The following is a 26,095-nucleotide window of genomic DNA, read 5'->3' on the forward strand; positions in this document are numbered from 1 at the left end:
GGCAATGCATGCAGCAGTGCTGAACCAGGGTCAACCAGGACCTTCTCCTGAAACCATTGTTTAGAGGGATTACTCCAGCCAAGCTGCAAATGGAAAAAGCCCTGCAACTTCTATTTGATCCCCACACTGGTTTATTTATAGTCCAGGCAGGGCCACAGCCATGGCAGAGGGACAGCTGTCCAGGGAAGGGAGGTACATGAGTGACAGGAATCATCAGGAAATGAGCCCTGTGACAGCCTTTACTTCAAGAAGGGAAGATGAATAAAGGGAGTTGGGTCAGAGTAAAGGGAAGAATCGGGGTAACAACCCAAAATACCAGACTCATGAAGGGAGAAAACTATTAGTGAGCCCACTGCTCACACTGCCTATGACAAAGACTTGGTTCTTGCTGCTGAGAGTGGGGGGAAGGGGTACAGGACATTTGTTGCTATGTGTTTCCCCTTCTTGTCCCATTCAGTATTCCCCCCTTTTCTTCTCTCCCATTTTATCTTTATCTGTGTCTGTATTCAAGTGAAGCTTGACCCCAAGTCTTTAGACTGGCACAGGTAATTTCTCAGCTGCTTCTCGTTGGTGAATTGTCATGGCTTTCGTTATGCTGGCAAGGACTTTGCCTTTGAAGATCCCCCAAAGATGGCCCTTTGGTGCCAGGCACCTTGGTATCACATCCTGATTTCTCATGCACAGGCAGTCAAGAGCCAGGCTCAGCTAAACTGAGAAGTGTGGTGAAACCTCAGGGATGAAATGCCTGCAGGGACACGGTGTGGTGGAACTGGGACTGTGCAGGCACTTATACTTTACAGTCCATGTAAAGCCTGTTCTCACTCAGCAGGAGAGGATGTTCATTATTGCACACACTATTTCCAGAGTGAGTTAAACCAAATGGCTGCACAAAAACAAGATTTGATTGAAATAATGCGTGAAGGTGGGATTTTCAAGTTTCCACTGGGCATGCAGTTCAAAGGCATTCTGGATTTTCATCTTGAAGTGTGTTCTAGTTCTAGCATTATATCTACATCTTGAAGAAAAACCCAATTGCTTTCATATAAATACCATATTTAATTGATGCTTGATTATTGTCTTCAGTCATCCCCACCTTGCCCATACCAAACCATCATAAGTGCTTCTAACTGTAGGGAACAGTTTCTCATCCTGATTCACTCCAAAGTTCCAGGAACAGGTTCACCATTGGCGAACACAGGCCTGATTCCCTGACAATCAAATGGGGCTGTACCATCTGACTGCAGTATTTGATATTGGCCTCAAATCTAAATCTTCATGATTCCATCTACTATATTGTACATTAAATTTTGTAACATTTGTGTGCATTATAAATACTTTTCAGGTTCTTCTCAAGACAGGAATCCCTCCTTTAAAGGTGTACAGCCTTGAAATAACTGGTTCCACAAATGTAGTGTTAGAGCAATAATTTATATAAAACCATTCATCCTGCCTGTCATGTGGTGATTTATATTCACTACAGAGTTTATTCTCTGAGTCCTCCAAGTGTGTTTCTCCTCTGAGAGAAGACCCAAACATACAGACTTTACACAAGGCACTCCTTGTATTCTGAACACTACTATGCATTAAATAAATGCAGTCCCCTCTGTGGCAGACAGCAGAAACCATCTCTGTCTTACCACATTAGATATCAAGGGAAAGAAAAATGTTGTTAAGGGCATAAAGCTTCCTTTTCTTCAAAAAAGTGCCACATGGAGCTTTCAGTCTTTCCATCTGAAAGAAGACCACGGAGGAATCATCATGGTCTTCATTTTATGTAAGTCAAAAGTGAAGATCTGAAATGGACCTTCTCATTTAGAAATTTTTGGTTCCAGAAAGTCTTAAATAGAAAGTGGAGACTACTATGGCCTTTCTAGACTCTAATATGAGGGCAGGAGAGAAGCTGTGAGGTACTTGTGTATCTACACAGGCCTTTGGGATCACTCACAGAGTTGATAGGAGAAATACCAAATCTGCTGGACAACAACTGTGTGAAGCACTGCAATTCATGGCTCAGTACTGCATAGTGCTAAGCACCCACTTGAGGGCTGAGAATTCTTCACTCCCTTTCTCGGTCCTTTCTTGCACTTGAAGGCCTTCAAATCCTCGTCATCTCTTCTGGGATTGGCAGACCTTGTGAAATTCCACCTCTCAGCTTCCCTGCCTTACACATTAACCAGAAATGATTATTCCAGAAGAATGCACCAAGGCACAGTTCAGTCAAAACGAAGCAGTCTGCTTCCTGGTGACTCCCAGGTACTTTTTGTGTGTGTCTTGGAAGAGGTCCTTTCAGACTCACACAATTTAGCAATGGTAGTGCTTCAGTTAAGCAAGGAATATGCCTTGGAAGTATTTTCAGTGGAAGAAGTGGATGGCTCTGAAGAAGATACTCTGTATTTTCCTGCAAAACAAAGCACAGGGGTTAGACAAGGCCAGAGAGTCTGGAACATGCTGGCACTGCAAAGTAAGGACAGTCACACCTGTGCTGGTGGCTGAGGTGGCTCTGCCTTGCCCTGCAGCTCTGGCACTACCTGGATTATAGCAATACCAGCAACCACAGAACTCTCTGTGTTTGGTGACACAGCCAGGATGTGTCAGCTTGAACAGCCAATTGTGCCACAGGGCAATGATTTTCTCACACAAATGAAGGCACTTAGTGCTTCTCCTGGAGTATGGGCACACATCCAGAACACAACACATCCACAAGCTCCTGAGATGAATCCCAGCACCCTCCCTCTTGTGGCCACGAGGGCCTAAACTAAGACCCAAGTGTCACTATCTTCTCTGAACAATGTTTAGATACAAAGATTGGACACTTAGAAATTAAATGTTATTTCCAGAAATGCTTTTTGCAAGAGGAAGTCTTAACTGAAATGGTGACGTTCACAAAATGACAGCTAGAGAACCTTTGAAGAAATACAGCTCCAAGGTGGTGAAGAGTACATGAATAATGGATGAACTGTGCCATTAAGCTCAAAACAAAGCTCAGTTAGTGGGGTTTAGAATTGGTGAAACATCCAATAATTGTTTTAGAGATAGACAATTGTGCTGCTAGGATTAGGCTACAATTAGACTCATTGCAGTTCCTTTGCATTAGAAGATTAAAAACCATCTGTGGATGCATGGAGAGACAAATTGATGGATATCAGGACAGACAGACTCTGAGAGCAAGAATGAAGGCAAAACCTTGTTTGTGCTTCAGTAAGGGAGATCTAGTGTCACATACCTGTTTTCCCACATAAGTTGTTAAAGGTTCTTGAAAATGGGTAGCTCATAGCAAGCATTGGCGTCACCAGGATCAGGGAGGATGACTATAAGAGAGAAAATTGCTTTTTGTCAAAAGAACTTTCTTTGTAGCCCCAATTTAGGGAGAAAAAACAAAAAGGTTCCAATAAACTTTGTTTCAGTAGTATGAGGAAACAATCCACAGAAGGCCAAGTCAGATGTTCGTGAGGTATCACACGATACCTCACAAATGTTCACACATTTGCATGTTTATGGTGGTGATGAAGGAGATCAACTTTAAAAGAAACTACATGGCACAAATTGCTTGTCTCTAACTGTTGGCCAGGGAAGATGGCTTAGGCTCCAGTCTGTTCTAACAGGCAGTAACGGGTCCTGGTCTCTTATCTGTGGCAGTACGGCCATTAAGGTAGCCAGAAAAGCTAAGATTTTATGTGAATGGGGATTGTTCTTGACGGCCAGCAGCCTGAGATAATCCGAGGCAAGTTTCATTTGGCACGGTAGAGGGCATTGGAACACAACTCTCTGCAGTCCAGATGCAAAGGAAGGAAGGCACCTACTGCTGCTAAAATGAAGGGTTTTTTCAGTTCTGGAGTGGTTTGAGAATTTAACGGGATTCTTCCAAAGATGTGTTAAAAAAAGGTATGGAAAACACATCTTTTTCTGTTCAGTCCTTCTTCATTTGTTAGTTGTACCCTGGTGGGGGTAATTAGGCAGTGTTGTGTATTGTCATCTATATCATAAGGTGGTAGAGAAAGAAGGTAAATGAATCACAAATAAAAAGCTTAATGAAAGACTTTGATATTGCTTTATTTGCTCATTCTCAGACCTCAGCAGGCTGGAGAAATGGAATCTTATGAAGTTTGGCAAAGGGAAGTGCCAAGTCCTCCTGTCCCTGGGGAGGAACAAATCAAATGCCAGGACATGCTGGGGTCTATCTGACCAGGACAGAGTAAAGCCAGAGCCAGACTTTTCTCCTTGGTGCCCAGTGGAAGGACAAGAAGCATTGAGAACAAATAGAAATACAGGAAATCCCACTTAAGATGAAACTTTTTCACTGTGAAGGTGGTCAAACACAGGAAAAGGCTGCACATAGAGATTGTGTTGTATCCATTCTTGGAGCTACTCAAACCCCAACTGGACACAGCTCTGAGCTCTAGCTGGCCATGCTCTGATGGGAGTGTGGTGCAAGATGATCCCTGAGGGTACATTCCAGCTTCAGCAATTCCTGTGGAAACTGGAGTGATTTGATCCAATGCTGCTCTTCTGAACTGACAGTTCAAGTCTAAGGGACTCCTTAATTCCTTTGAGCCTATGTTCTCATCTTCTTAATTATCCTTGCTTTTAAGTCTCGGCTTCCTAGTTCTTTAGCAACACCTGTACAGGCTCTTCTGAATAAACTCTGTTCAGATACCAACATAAAATCAAGCTTTATTGCCATATAAGGGTGATGCCAGCACCACTGGCAGCTCAGGAAGAAGGGGAGGTGGGTGTTGGTACTAGATCTTAAAGGTCCCTTGCAACCCAAACCATTCTAAGGTTCTTACACATCCTGGCATTTTTTGGGAAGGTGTTATAAATGCAGAAATATAAGTTGAAATAATAATTCCTTGAGAGGCCTCCATTGCATTTCTCTGAGGTTGTGAATAAATAATAGTGCCAAAGAAATTTTCTGTTTTCTAACTAAAAGTATCAGTTATATTTTCTAGTTTATTTTTTGTGGAATTTAAAGCAAATGTTCACTAACCTCCTTCTCATTTTTTTACCAATTACAGTTGAAATAATGAACTTTGAAAAAGGGGATATATCATATTTATGTTGTTAGTGTCTTCTCTGACTTGTTCTAATAAATAATGCAGAATATAAAGTGCACTGGAGAACGTTAGACTACTCAGTAGTAACTGAAATACATTCTTAGGTAAAGGTTCTAACCTTTGATTGCTGTGAACTCCATTTGGATGATGAATTCCTCTTCAACAGGGCTTCTTGTATCTATTTGTTTAAAAAATTAATCAATCAGTAAATACAGAAATTCTGTTCAAATTCCAACAATATTTTGACATAATGTAAGAAATAGTTTGAATCCTTACCTTCTTGTCCCAGAGAGTCCCAAACACCAAAATGAAAAATCCCTAGGAGACAGATAATTATATGCATTTTGATGATACCAACCTTTAATTGCAATATCTCATAATTATCTCAAACATTGTCCATGGTATTATTTAAACTCTGAACTTTTTGATAGAGGCCATTTTCACATATCACATAGTGGACTGTTGATTTGGCAGTTCTCCAGGCCTGGTTTATTTCAATTTCGTGTTTATGTAGTCTACAAAGCGACACAGTTTGGTAGCACTAAATGTACTTGGAAGAAGGAATGTTTGTGCATGGAAGACATGTCCTACCTATGCTCTCCAGGAAAACTAGCAGCTTCCAAGAAAAAGGCCAGTGAGTTTGGTTTGAGGAACACAGTTTTGATGTCATTCTTAACAATGGCAATTCGTAACAATTCTCTTTAAAGAGAGAGAGTACACATAACTGTTTTGTCCTTAAGAAATCTCCTTGTATTGGAATCGTTCTGGCCACCTAAATAAGTTGTAAAAGTCATACTGACTGAAAACGCTCAATAGTGTGTATTTTTGTCAGTTCCTGCCTTTATCATTAGTACTGCTCAGCTGATCCTGGTGACTTTCATGTTGTTTATACTTGAACCCACAAAAGCATAACACAGTGCCTCCAGGTGCACTATGAATGAGAACTGGGATGCTCAAGTTTGCCTACCTGAACATAACAGAACTGTTTTCCTGGTATTCGGCAATGAAGTTGATCCCAAAACTACTGACAAAGTAGGGAGTTCTCTTTAGGCCTGCTTTATCTATAAGGCACATCTGTTAAGGCAGTTGAGAATATGAAATACTGCTGAACTCCTGGAATGGGTTTCCCAAAGAGCCCTTTTGGAATAAGGATGTGTAAAGCAAATCTGAACTTTCCCCTGCTGTTTTTATGCCCTGCCAAGCACAGCACTGCAATAATGTCTCTATGTTAAATCATAACAGAGGAAATAAAACTATGTGTAACTCACCTGGAAAGTGTTGAGCAGAGCAAAGAGGATGTGGAAAGCTCGATGACTGTTTTTGATGATGGTGGCAAGGCCAAAACCCCATGTGAGGCCTAACAGTGGTGTCAGGATAGCCACACTTTTGCCAATTTGAAACAGAGATTTCCTCTCCTGCCCACTTGACCTATCCCCAATAGTTGGCCTCAGTATTTTTATTATAACAACTGCAGCGATGAACAAGTTCGTGGCCACAATGATTAAGGCAGGTATGACAAAGGCCAGGAGAGCTTTGCTGTCCTTCCAGTTGAGCCAGCAGACATCCTTTCTCGTGTAATTGTTCTTTGGCAGGGTGACAGCAATGGTGGTGACTGCAATGACAAAGGGGCACACGTATCCCAGGCAGAATGCCACCGCCTTCTGAGCAGTCTTACTCGTGTTGTGTAAGATGAACACCAGTCTGTAGAAAAGGATGAGGCCCAGGCTCAGCATCCAGAAAAAGACACACAGGTAGAAAAAATGGATGAAGAAGGTGGCCATGATACAGATGTCTCTGCTCCTCTGCTGGTTTTGATCAATGGAGGCAGTGACAATGAACCAAACGTCAGCAATCAGCAGGGATGTAGCAATGTTGAGAATACAGACGTGGCGCATGTAGGAGGTTGTGTTGTTTGTCACGTACTTCCAGACCAAGGATTCAATTATAATGCAGACCACCAAGCTCACAATTGAAATGGCCAGGCCAACATAGGAAATATAAGCTTCAAAGCTTACCTCGGAGGATCTGTCAGGAGACATCAGGATGGAGAATGATGTCAAGTGATTGCACGAGCAAATGACATAATTTCCTGACTCTGTGGTTGTGCAGCCACTAGTATCCCAGTCCCCCCTGTGATTGTTGAGTGTGAAGTTCCAAAAGACACACTTAGGCATCTTTAGAGACAAGTTTTTCTTTGCAAATGTCATATTAACATCGAACTTCTGGCTTCTGTTGTTGCTCAAAGTTGTTGTTATCAATAAACCGTTCATATATTCGAACCTATTCTGAGGCAAAATACATCCAAGTTTTGAGTACATCACACTGACAACTGTTGAATTTTGGGTTAGAGTCTGGATTTCAGTGCCACTGATAAGCACGTTGACTGTGAGGTTTTCTGCACTGCGGAAGTCCTTGTTATAATCTGTGTTGTTATTTTCCTTGACAACTGCCCCTTGGAGCTGAATGGTGTTTGCAGAGACAGAAGGAATGGTGTTATTAACTGGTTGGAGGCGCAGGGAAAAATTTTCTACTGACTGCAGTAACAAAGAACTTTGTCGTGTGTTCTCTTTGCTCAGGTTTTTCCAAGCTTCAGTTGTGGAATCATTAACAACTAAGTCGACTGTGGATAGGAAATTCTGGAACAACAACAGAATAATGCAGTTACTGAAACCCCATACAATTAATTGTTGTTTCTGATGGTAATTTATGCATGGTCCTAGAAGTGCCTTTTGAAAAAGCCTAGTATTTTCATATTTTGCTCAATCCACGTGAAGTCTTCTGTTGTTAACCCTCTGCATACTCTGTTTGCAAGTTAAGGTTTCCAAAAGCAGAGCTGTGTGACTATTTTTTTACACATTATTTAGTATTTTTGCATCTCCAGCTTTCTTTCCATTCTTTCTCAGCATTCGTGCTGTCTTTGATTTCTTGGTGTCTCATGTAGGGCTCTCTATCTACAAATTACCAAGCCTTTTTGCACTTTTCTGTTTAGAAGAGCAGTGTGTTTCCTCTGGACCTCACAATCAAGGTTTCCAATTATTTCTAAGGTTTCTTTTGTTACTCATTTGTTGTTACAACCAATGTATTTTCCTTGCTTGATCATGGTTCCTGAAATTTACTCTCCCTATTTCTATTTCAACCTTTTTTTTCTATTCCTACTTCTACTCATGGAATCATAGAATCACAGAATGGTTTTGACACTTAAAGGTCATCCAATCCAACCTCCCTTCCAGGGCAGGGACATCCAGCTTGATCCTGGACACTTCCAGGGCTTGGGGCATCCACAGCTTCTCTGGTAAATCTATTCCAGTGCCTCACTACCCTCATAGTAAACAATTTATTCCTAATACATAATCTAAACCTACCCTCTTTCAGTTTAAACCATCATCCCTTGTCCTGTCCTGTCACTACAGGGCCTGATAAAAAATCTTCTTATAAGCCCCTTTTAAGTATTGAAAAGCAGCAATAAGGTCTTCCCCAAGCCTTCTCTTCTCAAGGCTGGACAACCCCAACTGTCTCAGCCTCTCCTCATAGTGGACCTGCTCCAGCCCTCTGATCATTTCTGTGGCCCTCCTTTGGACCCATTCCAGCATGTCCACATCTTTCTTGCCCTGGGAACCCCAGAGCTGGATGCGGTGCTCCAGGTGGAATCTCACCAGAGCAGAGTAGAGGGACAGAATCACCTCCCTCAACCTGCTGGTCACACTCCTTGTTAAGCAGCCTAGGACATGGTTGAGTATCTGGGCTGCAAGAGCACATTGCTGGCTCATGTCCAGTTTTTCATCCGTCATTCCTTGTCCTCTCCTGTCTGAGAATGCATGTGTTCCTAGAATATTTCTAGTTGCTAAGCTTACAGCAGCTTCTCTTTCATGCATAGGCTCCTTGTCCTCATAATTTTGAGTTTTCATAAACTCCTCTGTATCTTTGCTGTCACTTTATCTCATTCCCTTAACACTTTCCTGATCCTGATCCTAAGTAAGTGTGAAACTTCTTCAGGGAGAACATCATCCCCTGTGACAAAAGGGGCCAAAGGGCTTGGTAGGTGTAGATAAGACTTAAAATAGAACTTTACCTGAATAGTGAGCTCCTCTGCCTCTGCTGGGATAGAGGAGATCACATCCAGGATGGTAACGATGGCGCCTAGGTTTGCTGAAGAATTGCTTATCGTGGTTAGCTCCTTTCCTGTCTGTTCCTTGAGCTGTGCAAGGTAGGAAGGTAGTTGTGCTTTTGCCTCAGGGCTGTTGACCAAGGACTGGAACAGAAGATAACAGCACATCACATGTGTGAAATTCTCTAACCTCACTGAGAGAAAGGTGACTCTGAATGGTTTGTGGGTGGGAAGAGAACTGTGGGGGGATACTAAGGCTGAAAACCAAGGCCTGGCACCCATCTGTCAAATGTAGTGGCCAGCGGGGTGGGCACTGTAGGAAGGGCCTGGGGATGAGGTTGGGCAGTGGCCTGGAGCTGTTCCTATGGCCTCACTGTTGGTGTGCTCTGTAACATGCTCTGGGCTTGTGCCTGAGCACAGCTCAGGGGATGCTCCAGGCCAGCAACTGCTCCTTATGGATGCCATGGACAAGGTCACCTTGCCTGGGAGACAAAGCATTCATGTGTATGGACATTATCCATGCAGTGCCTCAGGCCCTCTGGGCCCCAGGAGGGGACCTTGGCTCTTTCACTGGCTGATGTAGATAGAGCCAAACATTCTTCATACCTTTTAAAAGAAACTTTTTAATGCTTCATATGTTTTACATTATGATAAGCAAAAATCATGCAACCAACATTTTTGCTCCATCTTCCCCCCCACCTCCCCAGCCCAACCTCTAAAAAACCCATCAGTGTTACCTCAGCACTGCTCAGCAGGTCATTTATTGGTCCAGACAGGCAGTCATTCCTCACAACCCTCCATGAGCTGTTGATGCACTGGTAAGTTGTACTGCCTCTGGTAAAACCTTTTGGATTTTTTACATCGCAGCATGGCTTTATTAATGTGGCCCTTTCTGTTCCAGTGCCCAATCTGTCTGAGCAGGAAACTTTCTTACCTGTACAGAGAGGAGACAGAGGTAGAAAATAAGAAGAAGGGAGATGAATAAATTGCCCCCAGAAAACTTGGGACCTGTTCAAAGATCTTTAAATTAGGATTTCAGCTTGCTGTCTTCATTAATTATGACCTTTCAGGATGTCTCACATTCCCAATTTTTATGAATCAGGAAATTAAAAAGGAAATCTAATAAAGCTTTGGTTTTTGAGTACTGAATCAAGTCAACAAACCAGTACCCAAAGATTTAGATTTATCTGTCAGATTACAGGGTTAGACAGATCTGGAGTGGGATTATATTGACCATTAAGTGAACAATAATTCCTACAAAGTTTATTCTGCTAAGGTACTCAACACTGCTGTAGCACTAACAGGAAATTCATTAAGACCTTGCTAGTGAGGCCTCAACACATTTTTGATGAACAGTGAGTGTTGCTAATTGTCTTTGATTGGCTTAGTCATATCAGTAAGTATCTTCTGATTAAAGTGATTAAAGTAATTAAAGTGTCTGCATATTTATTGCCTAAGAGAGTGAAATCTGGCAGATACACTGATTCAGCTGTAGGCACCACTGCTGTGGAAAAACCAGAATTTCTGCATTAGGGGGATGTTCAACATTTCTTCCTTTCCAATTTAGAAAAAAAAGAGTTGAAATATCCAAAGTCTTGTCAGAACTAAATATCAAAGCTGGATTTAGCAATGCTGAATTCTAATTACCAAACATTCCCTGCAGAGCTGACTGGAAGCTGCCCTGGTCTCTGCAGCACCTCACCTTGCCCTTCTTGTGTTCAAAGAGGAAATGCTCTCCCACAGCTGCCCTCCTGAGCCAGATTACTTCTTCCTGAAGCACCACAATCTTTGATCCTTGCTAAATTGTTGCAAGCTGGGAGCTGCATGACCACATTTCAACACAGGGTATGAAGCTCGGTGGTGCGAAATAGGAGCAGTAGATGACTAAAATATTGCTGCTTTGGAACATACTGGGACCACTCTCAAATACAGCAAAGACAAAGCATCTTGTCTATTTTTTTTTTTTTAATTACATCAAAACTGATATTTTCCTCTGTGTGTAAAAATTTCCCGTCAGAAAAGGAAACAAAAGTTCTTGGATAACAAAAGCTGTTCCTGTTAGATGTCACTGGTGATGAGTTTGTGGCACCAGATTTAACAAAGATATTGGTATGTCCTATAGAACAGCTATAAACAGTTACTTTTTTTCTTACCAGGTATCAAGTGTAGTCTCATATGTTCACTGTCGACTCCCTGTCCGATGTGGTTGATAAACTTGCAATATGCCACAACCTCTTTCTCCTTCTTACATTCTTTTTCCGTGTGATTGTACATGTAGCAAAACAAATTGTCTTTTTTCTTTTTCTCTGTATGGATGGATTGAGACAGGTTAACACAGATTTGGGGTCAGTCTACTAAAACCAGCAGAAAACATCAGCAAAGCTTTTGTTTCTGTGGGTACTAGAAAAAAAAAACAAAACACTTTCCTTTGTGAAGAAGCTCTCTCTCTGTATGCTGATCTCTGTGTCTTATTCTCCCCATAATAAATCTAGCAGCTGCTGCATGACCAATACCTTTTCATTTACTGGTGTATGAACAAATCCTCCCCAAACCCTCTTAACTGTGCAGGAACTGAAATTTGCTTTGAAAATAGTTTTTGAGAATACTCTTCCTGCTTTTACCACAGGTGTTTCATTTAGGCTGAGATACTGTTTTGCTGTGTTTATATGGTTGTTTTGAACTCAGGATCTGTGCCCCCCTCCCACTGCTTTTCAGAATGCCTGTGCTTGAGGGTGAGTCTCCAGCTGAAGTCTCTTGCAACAGCATCCTTGCCTTTTTCTTAGCTACTGAAGGACTCCTCAATCTCCACCTGCTTTACTCCTCAGCCTGTTGTTTTTGCACTCCTGAATGTTTCCTGAGTTATTTTTTGTAGATCGTATTTGCTTTTTTTCCAAATTATCTGTTTTGTTACTCACTTGAAAATTTCTAGTATATAAAAAACAACTCACTTGGAAACTTACAGTATATAAAAATGTATCATGGAAGTTGCAGAATTGCCCTAAATTTGAAGACATAGAAGCTTAGGCTTTTGTGCTGTTAAAGACATGCCCGCTGTATCCTCGAAGAAAATTGAATAGTTTTTTGAATTGCATTCTTAGTGGGTTACTCAACATTTTTCATGACTTAGTAGATTTTCTTAGGTAATGTTTTTTTTCAGTATTCATTTTAAAAAGTGGCAGAATGGAAGATTAAAGCAAATAAAAGGAGTTCAGCAATTTCCAGTCTGAAGAAGGGTCAGGATGCCCACTTCTCCCTGCCTGGCAAGTCAAACCAAACATTGACTTTACCTATTATGTGTTTATCACTACAGCAGTGACTTCAGTAGTAACCCTAGCCATGTTCCCCAGGCACGCTAACCATCCAAGAAAAAGTCCATTTTCCTTTTTTTGCACCCTCAGAAGTACTTCAGGGCTGTCATGAAAGCACTAAGTATGACTTGTTTACACAGACCTGACTGAAAACAAAAAAACCCAGATACTGGGTTGTGACATAGAGCGAAACTAATGATTCTGCAAGTTTATTGTGTCTTACCAACTTGAAACTCATTTTGTTGAACCACAAATGTAACCCTGTAGTCTCTCACGGTCTTTGCACTTATGCAGCACTCGAGGGCGTGTGGCACTTCGCACTGTATCGATGTTGTAATGGGGTCTATCAGGATGTTCTGCTTCAGGGGCAAGGAAATCACCTCAATGGTCACATTGGCAGAACTCTCCAGGTTTTTCTGGGAGAATGTGCAGATGTAGGTGCCTAAAAGAAGTGATACAAAACCATGTCTCAGTCGACAGAAGTGCTCCTCAGCTTTTGTACGGTCATGAATGCTGAACAAGTACAGTGCTGCTGGCAACATCAAGCCTTGCTGTCCTCCAACACTTGTACTTTTAACTGTGGGGGTTTTTTGTTTACTGTGGCCAGGCTTCACAGTGATTTGCAGGGCTAGGGATGCTGTAAATGATCTGGTACAGAGATTTCATTGCCTTTGTATCCAATGAGACCATACTCACTCACCTCTCCAGTCCTGCGTGGCAGACTTCACTGTGAGCACAGACGTGGCTGGAAATTTGTTTTTGACACACATATCACAGTCTACTGTTTTTGTGCCATCTCCAGACTGGATTTTCCAACTGATGCTGTCATAATTGTTCACATCACTTTCACATGTTACATTGAACGCGTATCCCTCGGAAACTGTGGAGTTTGTGCTTGAAGATATTGTTATGTGGGCTGAGACAACACAGGACAGAAGTCACATTAGTGAGAATCACTTTTAATCATTTTCTTGCAAATTCTGTGTGCCACAGAGGCCATCTATGCATTAAAGAGCTGGTGGTCTGTCACAAGTCCCTGCCCCTCACCTTTCCGTAGGTACGTGACTCCAATGCTTCGAGTGCGCCTGGCTCCATGTCCAGTCTCCAGCTCACACGTGTATGTGGTCACTGCACCTGACTTCTCAGGTGGGCACAGTGACTCATTGATGTTCAACTGGTATCCAGTGCAGTTTCCACTCAAGATGGATTCTCCTAGAGAGAAATAAGCATTCTTTGAAGGGCTATGATGTCCAAAAATTCTTCTGGAAAGCAAAAGCAATTACTCCAGCTATGGAAACCCTTGTGTGTTTGTATGTAATTGACAGCATGGCACTTTTAACTTGTCATTGCTGAAGTTCCTGCACATCTTTTACTCTGGCAACACTCACAGAATGGCAACACTCAGCACTGTGCTGAGATTTCTTCTGCCAAAACCAGTCAGAAAGCAACAACATTGCTTGGAAACCTCAGGGTCAACCAAAAAAAAGAGTATTCTGGTTAAGCCTAACCTCATTATCTGTGATACTTAGGGGGAGTAAAGGTAAGTAAAACATAAGTAAACACTGCAGATTTTAATGTTGTCAAATTCTGAAATAAAAATGTGGAGGTACTTGACAGTCATTCAACTTAAAATCTGAAGAGTGCTGGTTTAGCTGTGAGCACTAAAGCTGTCCCATGCTGCAGCTGACAGAGCAGCTGATAGGAGAGCAGAGCAGATTTCCTGGGGGAAAGCCTGGCCACAGGGAATCAGGGGTAAAACAGCCCATTGCAGTAGGCCAGGATCCCCTCACCTTTCAAGCACTGCTGCACTCTGGCAGCTGTTCTCTGTGGAAGTGACTCCCTGCATGAGCTTTGAAGATTTTAGCTCATTTCGCAGTCCTGCTTTCTGCTAAACTTAATTTACAGCAAATAGTTAACAATAAACAGTTACTTCATACTCATAAAATATTAAGAGAGCAATAGACCGTTTAGGGTGATGGTTCATAGACGTTTATGAGCATTTCTGGTCATGTTACTTTGTAGCTCTTTGTAGCACATTTACTTGGTGCTTTATTAACCTTTTTATTGGAAAACTTTTTGGGATGCCTCTGACTCAGCTGGTATGTGATGTATCACAGCTACAGGTGGAGAGGGAAACAGTGCTCATATTTAGCTGTACAGCAGCTGTTTCACAGTGCAGCACTTGCACCTCTTGACTGCCAAATCTATGTGGTACATGAAAGATCTTTGTACCTCAAGGGTGCTTCTGGAGATAGCAGTAGAGACTGATGCACTCATCCTTGCTCTCAAAATTACACTATGAAGAAATAAGCTTTTTGGAAGACGCTGGTGTGCTGCTGGTCCAGGCAGCTGTTTCCATCCAGGATAGCACAGTTTAAGGCATCAGTGTATGGAGACACCCGAAACCCCACTGGCACCTACACAAGACATACAGAGTCTGTCCCTCCTCCTGCCACTCACACCTGTGGAGCATACCCTGTATTCATCCCAGGACTCTGGGGCAGCCACGTAGGAGAAGACCTCTGAGCAATGAACAAACCTAGCAAGTGAAAGACAACCTTTTATTAATCTTACCTGTAATGTTGATTGTTCCATTTACTTTCCAGGAAACCTTAAGTGATTTTAAGTGTCTGTCAATGCAACAGGACAGCAGAAGACCCTTAGTTTGCACTTCAGGACTGTTACATGTGACATCAATATCCTCGAAGTTTGGAGTGACATGTAGCGGAAAGACAGACACTGTTTCTTTGGCGGTGTGTATCTCTGTGTGAAATGGACTGCTCAGTATGAAAATGCACCTGTAGGAACCTGTAAAGCATAAACAGCAGTTTTTGCTGAGTTTGCCTCCATATTTAGATTTAGGAGCTACTTCCACATCTAGTTTTCACATGTCCCTGCTCTGCAGTGGCTCTGCTACTTGCTGATCAGTATGTACCCTCAGATCACCTCAAGAATGCTTTCTGCAGGCTCCTGGTGCCAAATGTATCCAGATAAGGATTCAGTGTTGATGGGTACTTGAGATCAGTGTTCTCAGACTGAAATACTTCAGATCTGGCTGAGTAGATGCTTTTGGGATCTGTATACTGCCCATAGTTCTTCTGGCAGCAGTATGTCATGGTAAGAATGTAGACTGACCGTGCAAAAGGTACCTACACAGAAGGGGTGACAGAGAGGTGCTCAGGGTGGACTCCACCAGAACTGGCTTTGGAGTGTAGGCTCTCAAGCTGTTCAGAAAGTATTGCCAAAGAGAGCAGGGTATTTATTACAGAATCACAGATTATGCTGAGTTGGAAGGGACCTATCCGGATCATTGAGCCCAACTCTTAGCCCTGCACAGGACACCCCAAGAGCCACACCATGTGCCTGGGAGCATTGTCCAAACGCTTCTTGAACTCTGTCAGGCTTGGTGCTGCCCTGGGGAGCCTGTTCCAGCACCCAACCACCCTCTGGGTGAAAAACCTTTTCCTGATATCCAAACTAAACCTCCCCTGATTCAGCTTCATGCCACCTCCTTGAGTCTTGTCCCTGGTCACCAGGGAGAACAGATCTGTACCTGCCCCTCTGCTCCCCCTCATGAGGAAGTTGAAGACCACAGTGAGGTCTCCCCTCAGTCTCCTTGAGGCTGAACAGAACAAGTGACCTCAGCTGCTTCTCATATGGCTTCCCCTCCAGACCCGTCACCATCCTTGTGTCCTCCTTTGGACACTGCCCAATAGCTTAATGCCTTTTTTGTATTTTGGTGCCTAAAACTGCCCCCAGGACTTGAAGTGAAGCCTCCACAGCCCAGAGCAGAGTGGGACAAACCCCTCCCCTGTCCAGCTGGAGATGTTGTGCCTGATGTCCCCCAGGACACAGATGTCTCTCCAGGGCACTGCTGATTCATATTCAACTGGCCATCAACCAGGTCACACAGGTCCCTTTCTCTTTATCAGCCACTGTCTCAGGCACGGGTCCCCTTAGATGCAGCCAGGCTTGATTTTGAGATTGGCAATCAGAGCTCCAAACTTCCTAGATATTTTAAGTGTGTGGGTTTCCCTTCCCCACTGAGATAGCCAAGTGAGCAGACCACTTACATAGAGTGGACAAACCAAGGTTCAGGGCATCCTTAGTCCAAAGAATTTTGGACCCATGATTCCTACCTTGCATATGTGTGCCCAAATACTTAATCACAGGCTACCCATTTTGAAGCTGAATGTAGAACCCATGGTCCAAAGAGAAGAACTGAGTGGGAGCTTGAGTCCAAGCTCGGATAATACATAATAATAATTCCCCTGATAGCTCCTCCCAGAAAAATGCTGCCAGTTTACCTGTTTCTGATTTTCAAAAATCACTAAACATGCAAAATTGTAACTCTGAGCTCTGACTAGTTAGATCATGTGTGTGAAGGGCACAAGGATGTTAAGGGCAAATTCAGCTACAGCCTCCAGTTACCACACCAAAAGGGTGGAAAGGCCTCACAGCCATTCAGACACCAGCATCTCCCCTGACATGACAGTGAAGCCTGGCACTTAGACCAGTCACGTACAATCATTTCAGTCAGTTCACATCTTACTGGCAGTGTCAGTCAGTATGTAGTTCATTAATGAAAACAACAGGAAAATTACAAAGGGCAGTGTAATTTTCACATTTCCTCTAGGAAAATGCAGCCACTGCATTCATCTTTGCATTTCATAGAACTAGCCACACTATAGATTTACATCTGCTGTTTTAACAATGGAAAATCATACCAGAATCCTTCATCGTAACGTTGGTAATTTTAAGAATCGATCTTCTGGTTGCTAAAACTGTCTCTATTGAGTACCGGGAGCTGGTTGAGATGGGCTGGTCAGAGTGATACCAGGTCACATTGGCAAATGTTGAGTTTATCTCACAGGTCAGTGTTACTGTGTCCCCTTCAAAAATGTTCGAGGGTTTCACGGTGAACTTTGTCTGATCTGGGAAGACAGAGAGCAACATTCTGCATTAGTGTCACTTCAGCTCACATCTTTATGGTCTCTTTCCTCTTATAGGGGTCCCAGGTGCTTCACAACTAACATGCACCCAGCATCAGTTACAGGACACCACCTCTGATACACGCCATGGGATTTTCCCTCAACATATTCTTTTAGTATCTTTCTCAGCTAAAGATTCCAGAATGTTTTATGCAGAGAGCTAGAAATATTATTATCACCACGACTACTTTCTAATTGGATAAACTGGGAGGAGAGGAAACCAGGTTGAAGTAATCCTCTGAGACAGACAGTACAGCACTCAGTGCACTGAGAGCACAGCACCTCCAGGGCACTTGATCAGGCAACTGAATTGTAACACACTGTCCAGCAGCAGCATGGAAAATGTGCTGGGGAAACCAAGGGGAATGTGTTGTAATGTAAACTGCAAGAGTTTTATGTTTTGCTTTAAAGAGTAGGAAGTGCTGGCAGCCTGACATTCTTAGAGCTGTCTCAGTTCTGGAGATGAATTAAGGGTGTTCAATCTCTCTTCTCTGGACAGACCACATCAGGGATCATTTAGAATTGTTTAGGCTGGAAAAGACAGACCCCTGAGATCACCAAGTCCAACCAATGACTGATCAGTGGAGTAGCTGGAAGGCTTTGGGTTTTCATGGGAGATATGCATGCATGGTCCTCTCATGAAGGTGCTAAGAAATAAATGTTTCTTGAAAGTCCAATACAAAATCATCAACAACATAGGGCAGCTACATGATTCAGGCTAAAAATACTAAAGTAAAGTTTGAAGGTAAATACTGAGAACTTTAAACTTACTAGTTATTACTCTTGTGAAGGTAGATGGGTTTAGCTGGTACGATGAATCCAGAAACTGTGGTACAGCTCTGTTGGAATCTCCAACCTGAGTGAAGCTTGCTGCTCCTGTTCTTACTACATAGTTCACAAAAACACTTCCAGGGCTAAATGGATACAAGAATGAGAGAAGCACCAGAATTAGATGTCCTTGTTTATGGTGGTGACCCATCTTGCATGGCTGGGAAGGCCTCACGCCCTGTGGAGGCGCCTCTCAGGACTCAAGACTTGCTCTGGTATACAAGAAAGTTGTGCTACAGCTCTTCTCTAAGAAGGAACACCTTTATGTGACATCTTCCTCATCTGATGTTAATTTCTAGTAGACTTTCCTTAGAAAATCTAAATTACAGCTGCATTTAAGTATGTGTGGACAGCAGCAATGTCTCTTTTATCCAAGGCTGTATCCAGAGTCAATGTACTAATTCACCTTCCTCATGGCCTAGGAAATGATGTTAGGTTTATTTGCATCCTTTTCCCTTTGGGTGGAGCTCAGTCCTTTCCATAAAAGGCTTTGATCCAGATGGAGAATGATTATGTTTCTTGGACTTTTGCACAGTGATGAATTCTACCCACAATCCCATTTCCATGGTCATATCTAGGCTTTGCTTTGCAGGGATTATTCTGTTATTCAGTGTGTGTATACTGGGAGTGGGTTCTAGCCAGACTGAATGTAGCCTTTGCTGATTCGTGTCTCCTTGAGACTGGACAGAAGTATTTGTGTCTTCCAGGAAAAAAATGAAATTATTTACTTACCTGAAACCCATCACTGTTGCTGATACAAAGCCTGGTAAACATCTGTAGCTGGCATTAAACTGTAAACAAAGACATGTGACATGGTGTAAGTTCTCTGTGTATTACTGCAGTATGCTTAAAATAGGAAGCTCTCCATTCCTGATGTGAGTAAGGACATGTAGCATATCTGATACAACAGGCCTGGTGCTCTCCTGGTGTCATGGAATAAATTTCTGTTCATGGTTTCATTCATTTGTACTCACATGGATTTAAGATAGGACCAATAATAAGATTTTTTTGGTGCTTTAGATACAAAAGATCCCTAAATACTTCCCAGTGTATTAAAAAGAATGGGAATATTGCTGTTGCCTTCAATGGAGTCAGCTTTGGCCCACTTTGTAGCTCCCACTTCCCAGCTCCCCACAGAGACACTGACAGGCCACCCTATATCCTAGGCACTTGGGGTAAACACCGTACTTCTTAGGGGGCTCTCTACCTTCAGAGATGAAAAACTAAAGTCATTACCGCTTTTTCAAGGTCCCCTTTGTATTTTTGGTATAACACAGAAGAAGAATCCTTGAGATCATCCTGGAACTCTGTGTCGAGTCTGACTGACATATTCATTACAATGGGCTCTCCCATACCACATGAGTCTGTAAGGAAAGACATAAAAATAAATGGAAAATAATCAAAAACAATGCTTATGAGGTGAAAATCTGTTGCAAATCTGATGAGATGAAACTTTTTTTGTTCAGCAAAAGCTGAAAGTCCCAAAGAGGCATGGAAGTGACTCCAGGAGCTGGGGCTCCAAATGCATCTAAATATCTGCAAGTGTTTGGGTCAAGGTGGGCCCATATTGCAAGGAGAAGAGCTTTAGACCATCTCTGCCAACCTTCTATATTCACAGGTGATGTGGTACCTGGCTCAGTCCTGACTGTGGTGGCTAGTGAGCCTGTGGTACAAGGGACAAAGAGAGTCCACTGGTGGGACAGTCCCTAGTACCAAAAGATCCTCCCCAGGTTAGGGTGACAAAAGAGGCTTCCCCCAGGATGCTCTGTTCTGTTATGTTAATGTAGCCCAGTTCTGCTTCCCCAGTTGGCCTGTTGGCCTCCCTATGCCTTTGTGCCTTAAATGTCCCTGCCCTAGAAGGTTCTCCACTCCCTGTTCCCCCCATTGGCCCTTGCCCCTCGCCACTCTCTCAGAGTTTCCCTACTGGCTCCCGTTCCCTAGTCCCGCCTGTGTACCACCCCCGTGCCCTCAGACCATTGGTCCCTCATACTCCCTCCACTCCCATACTTAAACCTGGACCCTCTCCTGTTCTTTGTTTTCGTCCCTGGAACCCTTCAGGCGTGTGGCTGTACTAAACTCCTCCCGTGGAACCCCATACGAAGACCCTTCCTGCCTCTTTGTCATCAACCCATTTTAAGGAGCTATCCGTGTGAGTGTGTGTGTACACGTGTGAGTGTGTGTGTACACGTGTGAGTGTGTGTGTACACATGTGTGTGTGTGTGTGTGTACACGTGAGTGTGTGTGTACACGTGTGTGAGTGTGTGCTGGTCCTGCTGAGCGGCTTTGCCTTGGAGACGTTTTCAGAAGGTCGCGGCTTGTCACCATCCAGCACCGCAAACCCGGAGCGCGATACCCGATGTGCTCTTTTATCACACCTTTTATCACTATTCTGACATCTAACCAGTATATGGGCTGCACAGTGATTAAGTTCTGCCCTGTGTCTCCTCACCTTCAGTCTGGGGCTCACAGTAAGGTCCATAGAAAGGCATTTTCTGTGTGTAGCCACAGGGCAGGGCCGGTTCCAGGCTCAGAGAAGGGCAGGGCATCACATCACTGCACACTGTGCTCGGCCAGGCATATCCATTTTCACAGAAACAGCAGCTGTTATTCTCACCACTGGGCAGGCAGACTGGAGTCGGACAGCCAGAGAAATGCCATGAGAATGGTAAATGAGGCATAGCTATTGCAAGATAAATATATACCTTTCTATGTCTTCATGACAGGGATCTCAAAATGTTGCCCTTCTTGTGAGTTCACTTGAATGGTGCTAAAATGGTGATCTGACACCTTGCAAATTTTACTCTGCTAATTGTAAGAGACAAACCAGAAATGGGAACCAGACTGGTACAAGGATAAGTCCAATCAATTATTTTTAAGTAATTGGATGGAGATGTGAAGTCTGATCCCAAAAATTTACCTGGCATACTGGCCAGGGTCCCATAATACTTTTCAGACTGGATGTTTTTATGCCACCTGAGCTGAAAGGAAGTGTATAGGCTTTTAAAGATTGTAAGAGCAAGATCATTCAGAGTCCCAGTGGCTAGTGAGGTGTTGTTTTGTTCTGTGTCCCAACAGATGCTGTGTGAGGGAAGGTATCATCATTACAAAGTGCTTTAAAGCACTGAAAAAACAGAAACCAACCAAAAAAACCACCAAAACCCAAAAAACAAACCAACAAAACATATCACTGTAACTTTTTCTGCTCTAAATGTGTTATTAGAAAAGTAAGATATTAACAAACTGATTTTCACACATTACACGTGAGCCCGAAGGCCCATGAAAATCCGTTTGCATGTTGTTTTGGGAACTGTTGAACACTTCCTTTCTCTGCTTTATGGGTCAGTGATAAGAAGGTATCAAATCTCCTCTGCTGTTGTAAATGCCTGGTGTGTTTGTATATCCTCCGCTGTATTACTCAGATGTGATGTTGCACAACCACAACTCCTGTAATAAAACCTGTCTGATATCTTGCCCTGTAAGAATAGGTTAAGTGAGCTCTCTTGCATGCAGCCTGTCTCTGTCAGGGTCAGAGTACAGCCTCTTACAGCCATTTACGTTCCAGATACAGGAGGAGGGAAATAAACAGTCTGATAACTGCTGTCACAGCTTCCTGGAACTTGAAAGTAACTCAGACTGCTTGTTAGCCAAACTGGAGCAAAATCCTTTGGCTCAGGCTTCCTCCGGCTTTGTCCCTTCCTTAGGAAAAGAAAAGCATCCAAAGCTATTCCTAATGCCAACATTATATAAAGAGGAGTGGTGAGAGACAGATAAATATGCTGTTGTGTGCTACAGCTTCAGCCTTGCTGGATCTTTCAGCAGGAAGCAGAGATGGTTCAGTTTTGCTGATTCCTAAGTGTGATGGGTGGTAAGAGTGGGAGACATCAAATACTGACAAAACCCCACATTATCCAGAATATACAAATCAATAACCAACACACCTGTTGTAATGCTGATGTTTGAAACTGTCGTTTGTGCATTTGAAATATTAACTGGAACTGTAAGACTGACATTTTTGAAATAGTCTTTGATTGGGTCCAGATAAGATGAATCCTTCAGGCTTACTTCAATGTCAACAGTGTACTCCGGAAGGGGGAGGTCAAGAATAAGCACTGAAAGAGAAATAGAATGAGACTGCAAAGCTGTGTTTGAGGGTAAATCACAAATTGATGGCCTCCAGTTTAGCATTTGGGGTCTTCGTTGCTATTTAATGGTAGCTAAGTGTGGCATTCTTCTTAGGGAATCTCCTTGTTTCCCACTCAGTAGACATTCTGCCTCTGTTTTATCTGCTGCTTGTCTGACAAAAGCCAGATTTCTTTGGTGTCAGAGCAATAGGAAGCTGATACAAATGGCATAGTATGTTCATAGAATGCTGTCTCATCCCTTCTCTCTGTAGAGTCAGTAAGTACATGGGTTGCCAACCACAGACTGAGCCATATAGGATTATCTTGTTTTTATCTCATTCCATGAGTTTTCTCACTTTATCCTTCTGATTCTGTTCCCTATCGCACTGAGGGAGAGTGAGTGAGTGGCACTGTGGTGCTTAGCTGGGGTTAGACCACAACCACATCTTGTCCTTGATGTTCCCAGTTCAGTACATCAAGAGATGCTGTCCCTAACAGTGATTTCACCCTTGGCTTACAGAAGCCTGCTCTGTTACCGTGCATTTGTGTACATACTGTTTCGCTTCTGTCTTTGCATCTCTGGGTGGAAGCTTTCCTGTTCTAGTATGCTGTCAATCTGTGGGGGGAAAAAAAAAAAAAAAGAGGGTGAAGCTCTGTGAGGTCAGTAAGGTGAAACTTTAGCTCTTGTCATTGGCAAAAGAAATTAGTGAAGAAAATACTGACATAGGTAATTTTTTCCCACTAATATTGGCCTCACCTCTCCAACCTCCCACCCCAACTTCCTCTTTAAACAGAAAGTTTCTATCTTCCAAGAAGGGAAGGGTTAAGCACCAGCTGAGGGATGTACTGAGTTTGCAGATGCCTCTTTGCATATCTCTGCAAGCCAACTGTTCCAGCTTAGGAGGATTTTCGTGTCTGAGCCTCAAGGCCTCTAGTGGGCTTACACAGTGCACTTAGTCCTGGGCCAGCCTTGTGAACTGCTTGGGAAACGTGGCCACTCAGCCTTTGAATCCAGAAACTGGACTCTGATCACCCTTTGCTTTCCTCTTTGCTCTGAGCTCCCACCTCTGCGGCAGCTGAGCCAGCCTGAGCAGGAGAAGAAAGGGGATTGAAAAGCCTTGGCTCCAGCTCAGTTGACAGGTCAGCTATTTTGGGGCCATCAGTAACACACAGTTGACCAGGGCAGGGGTGGCACCATTTCACTATGACTGGGTTTACACAGGCTGCAGCCAAGTGAGATTCAGACCATCTTATCTTTTTTTAATTGTGCCCTAAAAATACACTGGCACCACCGTTAGCAAGAAAGGCTAAAGAACAAGCAAAGACGCAGGCAGGAAATTTGCAGTTTTGCCAGTTTCTTGGTTCCTACTGAAACCTTTATTTACAGAAAGGGTGAATAGCTTGGCAACTCTTAAGTCATCTCTTTACATAAAGGAACCATCTGGTGTGTGATTAGAGCTGGGTTTCTATTGCAGCTGTGCTGGGATGAGGATCCCAAGGCGTGCTGGCACTTTTTGCTGCTGGGATGTTACCTTCGTGTTAGAGGTTGGCTGCAAGAGTTACAGAAAGTGCACTGTGACCCACGTCTTCCTCCAGGTTTGGACTCAGTGATTTCCTTTTTCAATTATTCTCCCAAACAACTGCAGGGGATTGCTAGGTTGCTAAATAGTTCACATATTTCACACTGTTAAGTAATGACTCATCTGCAGGCTGTCCCATGATCAATGGTGCTAAAAAAAGAGGTGTTGCTTTTTTCATGAAAACTCCTAAGTGCTGAGATGGAGACAGCTTGAAAAAAAAAATCAAACAAGATATTTGGCCACTGTTGGAGACCTGCTGAAGCGCAGGTGAGGCTGCTGCAACCAGACATATTTTGGTTTGCCAAGACAGGGGATAATGGTTGAAAGAGCTTAAGGAGTTCCCACCTTCCTCTTCACATTTCCTTTCCTTTTTTTCAGCTTTCTCAAAGAAGGAGGTTCTCCATTTGCTCACGATGGAGAAGACAAACGAAGTATTTTCTGGTCTAATAGTAATTGTGATGACCAAGAGTGGTAGATTTGTAGACTAGTTTTCTCTACCAGATTGTATTTACTTCCATTTGGTCAGACCCTTGGTTTCTCTGTTCCTCTTTTGTCTTTTTTGTTAGGGACTATTTGTGCAGAAATAACAAACCCATGTGCAGGATGAAGCACAAGATGGCTTTCCATAATTCACACTAATGGTGAAACAAAAGGGATCTGTGAGGATTATTGAAAATGTGGGAAACTGAAGTAAAATCTCAGTTTATGGGCAACATCTAAACACAAATCACTCAGGAGTGGTGTTTTGGTCATGTGCTCTTGTCCTACTGTTGGGACAGTCCTGTTGCCTACCTGCAAACACTTCACTTCTAGATATATTTGGTTCTTTTCTCATAGGATGGGTGAATTCCATCCAGGAACAGTGCCCACATAACTGTTATGCAGACTTAGCTCCAGAGATAGCAACTGAAATCCCTTGCAGACCAACACAGGTGAGAAACCAGATGTGTTTTGTTCAGTGCCTTCTGGAGGGGCTTTAAGACTGGGAAACAAGAAGAGCCCAGTTCTGGAATTCTCCATTTCTTTTACACACTGTGGGTTCAGATTCCCCCTGGTCTTATTCTGACTTCTTCCGAGGTTTTGTGGATGTAAAGGAGAGCATCAGGGTGCTACAAGCAGAGAGTCACTGAAAGCCAGGGGGGCTGGATACTCACTACATATGGGAATGGATAGAAGTTTGAGCCCTGTGGTGTCTGGCAGCAGGCTGAGACCAGCAGGAACAGGCAGTGGAGACCTGTATTGGTTGGGGATGACATTTTGCCCGGTGACTTTGCTGTACAGCCTGAAAAGACAATGAAGCAAAAGGACCAGGGAATTTTCATCTGACTCATGCAGTAGGAAATACCAGCCCACTCCACAAAAACAGTGTGTTCTGCCTTCTTCAGCAACTCTGCCTGTTCAGTCCATGCAAGACAGGCCTTAGAACAAGGCCTGTAACTATTCCTCTGCACTGCCATCAGACTGTTTCCACCATCTCTCGTTTTTCTTATGTCAGCTGTACCTACTCAAAATAGGAGAAAGAAATTGCTTGGAGAAAGCAGAATCCTAAGCAGACTCCTAACAGGGACAAAGGAAATGGTGCAAATCTGCCATGAGAAAAGTTGACTTTGGATCTTCAAATATCCCTCTCAGTGGTACTTGGGAAATGCACAGCCAGGAGATGAGGGAACAGTTAGGAATGTTGCTGCAAGTGAGGGGCTGTCCTGTTGCAGCAGGGAGGACTCTGCTACCAGCTGTATCCCACTCTGGAGAGGGTTGTAGCATCACCATGGGCTCAGCTACAGATTTCTGTGTGTTTTTTACCCCTTGGCTAAATGGACACAATGGAGTGGTATTTCCTGGAAATAATCTGTGTTATCTTGAGGTTTTAGAGCACTTCTCCATTAATTGCACTGAAGTTACCAAATTAGTGAACAAGAATCTAAGATGACACACAAGAATATAATGTGGTTCCTGAAATCACACACACACACGGGGACACACACACCCCCACCTGCCCACCCCAGTAACATTTCCTACATCATTAATACCTGAGCTAATTTAGTCATGCAGTAGATTGGATGATGAAACATAAAGGGAGAGGTAAAACACTCATGAGCCCTTATAAG

The 26,095-nt window shown here is 43.2% G+C and overlaps 1 protein-coding gene across 5 annotated transcripts in view; it reads right to left on the bottom strand.

The window, feature by feature from the left end:
• Nucleotides 1-1,036: 1,036 nt before the first annotated feature.
• Nucleotides 1,037-26,095, bottom strand: part of ADGRF5 (adhesion G protein-coupled receptor F5) — a 42,219-nt gene continuing 17,160 nt past the window's right edge. For 4 of the 5 annotated variants that reach the window (XM_048298690.1, XM_048298686.1, XM_048298687.1 and 1 more), the window contains 20 exons: nt 25,142-25,269; nt 22,963-23,023; nt 22,225-22,395; nt 20,736-20,915; nt 19,523-19,650; nt 19,019-19,077; nt 18,230-18,372; nt 17,195-17,401; nt 15,042-15,275; nt 13,515-13,679; nt 13,168-13,383; nt 12,691-12,909; nt 11,313-11,465; nt 9,897-10,093; nt 9,124-9,303; nt 6,323-7,690; nt 5,331-5,372; nt 5,173-5,232; nt 3,224-3,308; nt 1,037-2,398 (listed from right to left, as the gene is read on the bottom strand). In XM_048298690.1, the coding sequence (XP_048154647.1) occupies nt 2,319-2,398; nt 3,224-3,308; nt 5,173-5,232; nt 5,331-5,372; nt 6,323-7,690; nt 9,124-9,303; nt 9,897-10,093; nt 11,313-11,465; nt 12,691-12,909; nt 13,168-13,383; nt 13,515-13,679; nt 15,042-15,275; nt 17,195-17,401; nt 18,230-18,372; nt 19,019-19,077; nt 19,523-19,650; nt 20,736-20,915; nt 22,225-22,395; nt 22,963-23,023; nt 25,142-25,243 (4,050 nt within the window). In that variant the 5' untranslated portion in view covers nt 25,244-25,269 and the 3' untranslated portion in view covers nt 1,037-2,318. Of the gene's footprint in view, nt 2,399-3,223; nt 3,309-3,346; nt 4,643-5,172; nt 5,233-5,330; nt 5,373-6,322; nt 7,691-9,123; nt 9,304-9,896; nt 10,094-11,312; nt 11,466-12,690; nt 12,910-13,167; nt 13,384-13,514; nt 13,680-15,041; nt 15,276-17,194; nt 17,402-18,229; nt 18,373-19,018; nt 19,078-19,522; nt 19,651-20,735; nt 20,916-22,224; nt 22,396-22,962; nt 23,024-25,141; nt 25,270-26,095 lie in introns of those variants that run through there. The other variant, XM_048298688.1, reaches the window with a different exon arrangement.

The sequence above is a fragment of the Corvus hawaiiensis genome, chromosome 3 (assembly GCF_020740725.1).
Source record: "Corvus hawaiiensis isolate bCorHaw1 chromosome 3, bCorHaw1.pri.cur, whole genome shotgun sequence".
Classification (NCBI taxonomy): Eukaryota; Metazoa; Chordata; class Aves; order Passeriformes; family Corvidae; genus Corvus; species Corvus hawaiiensis.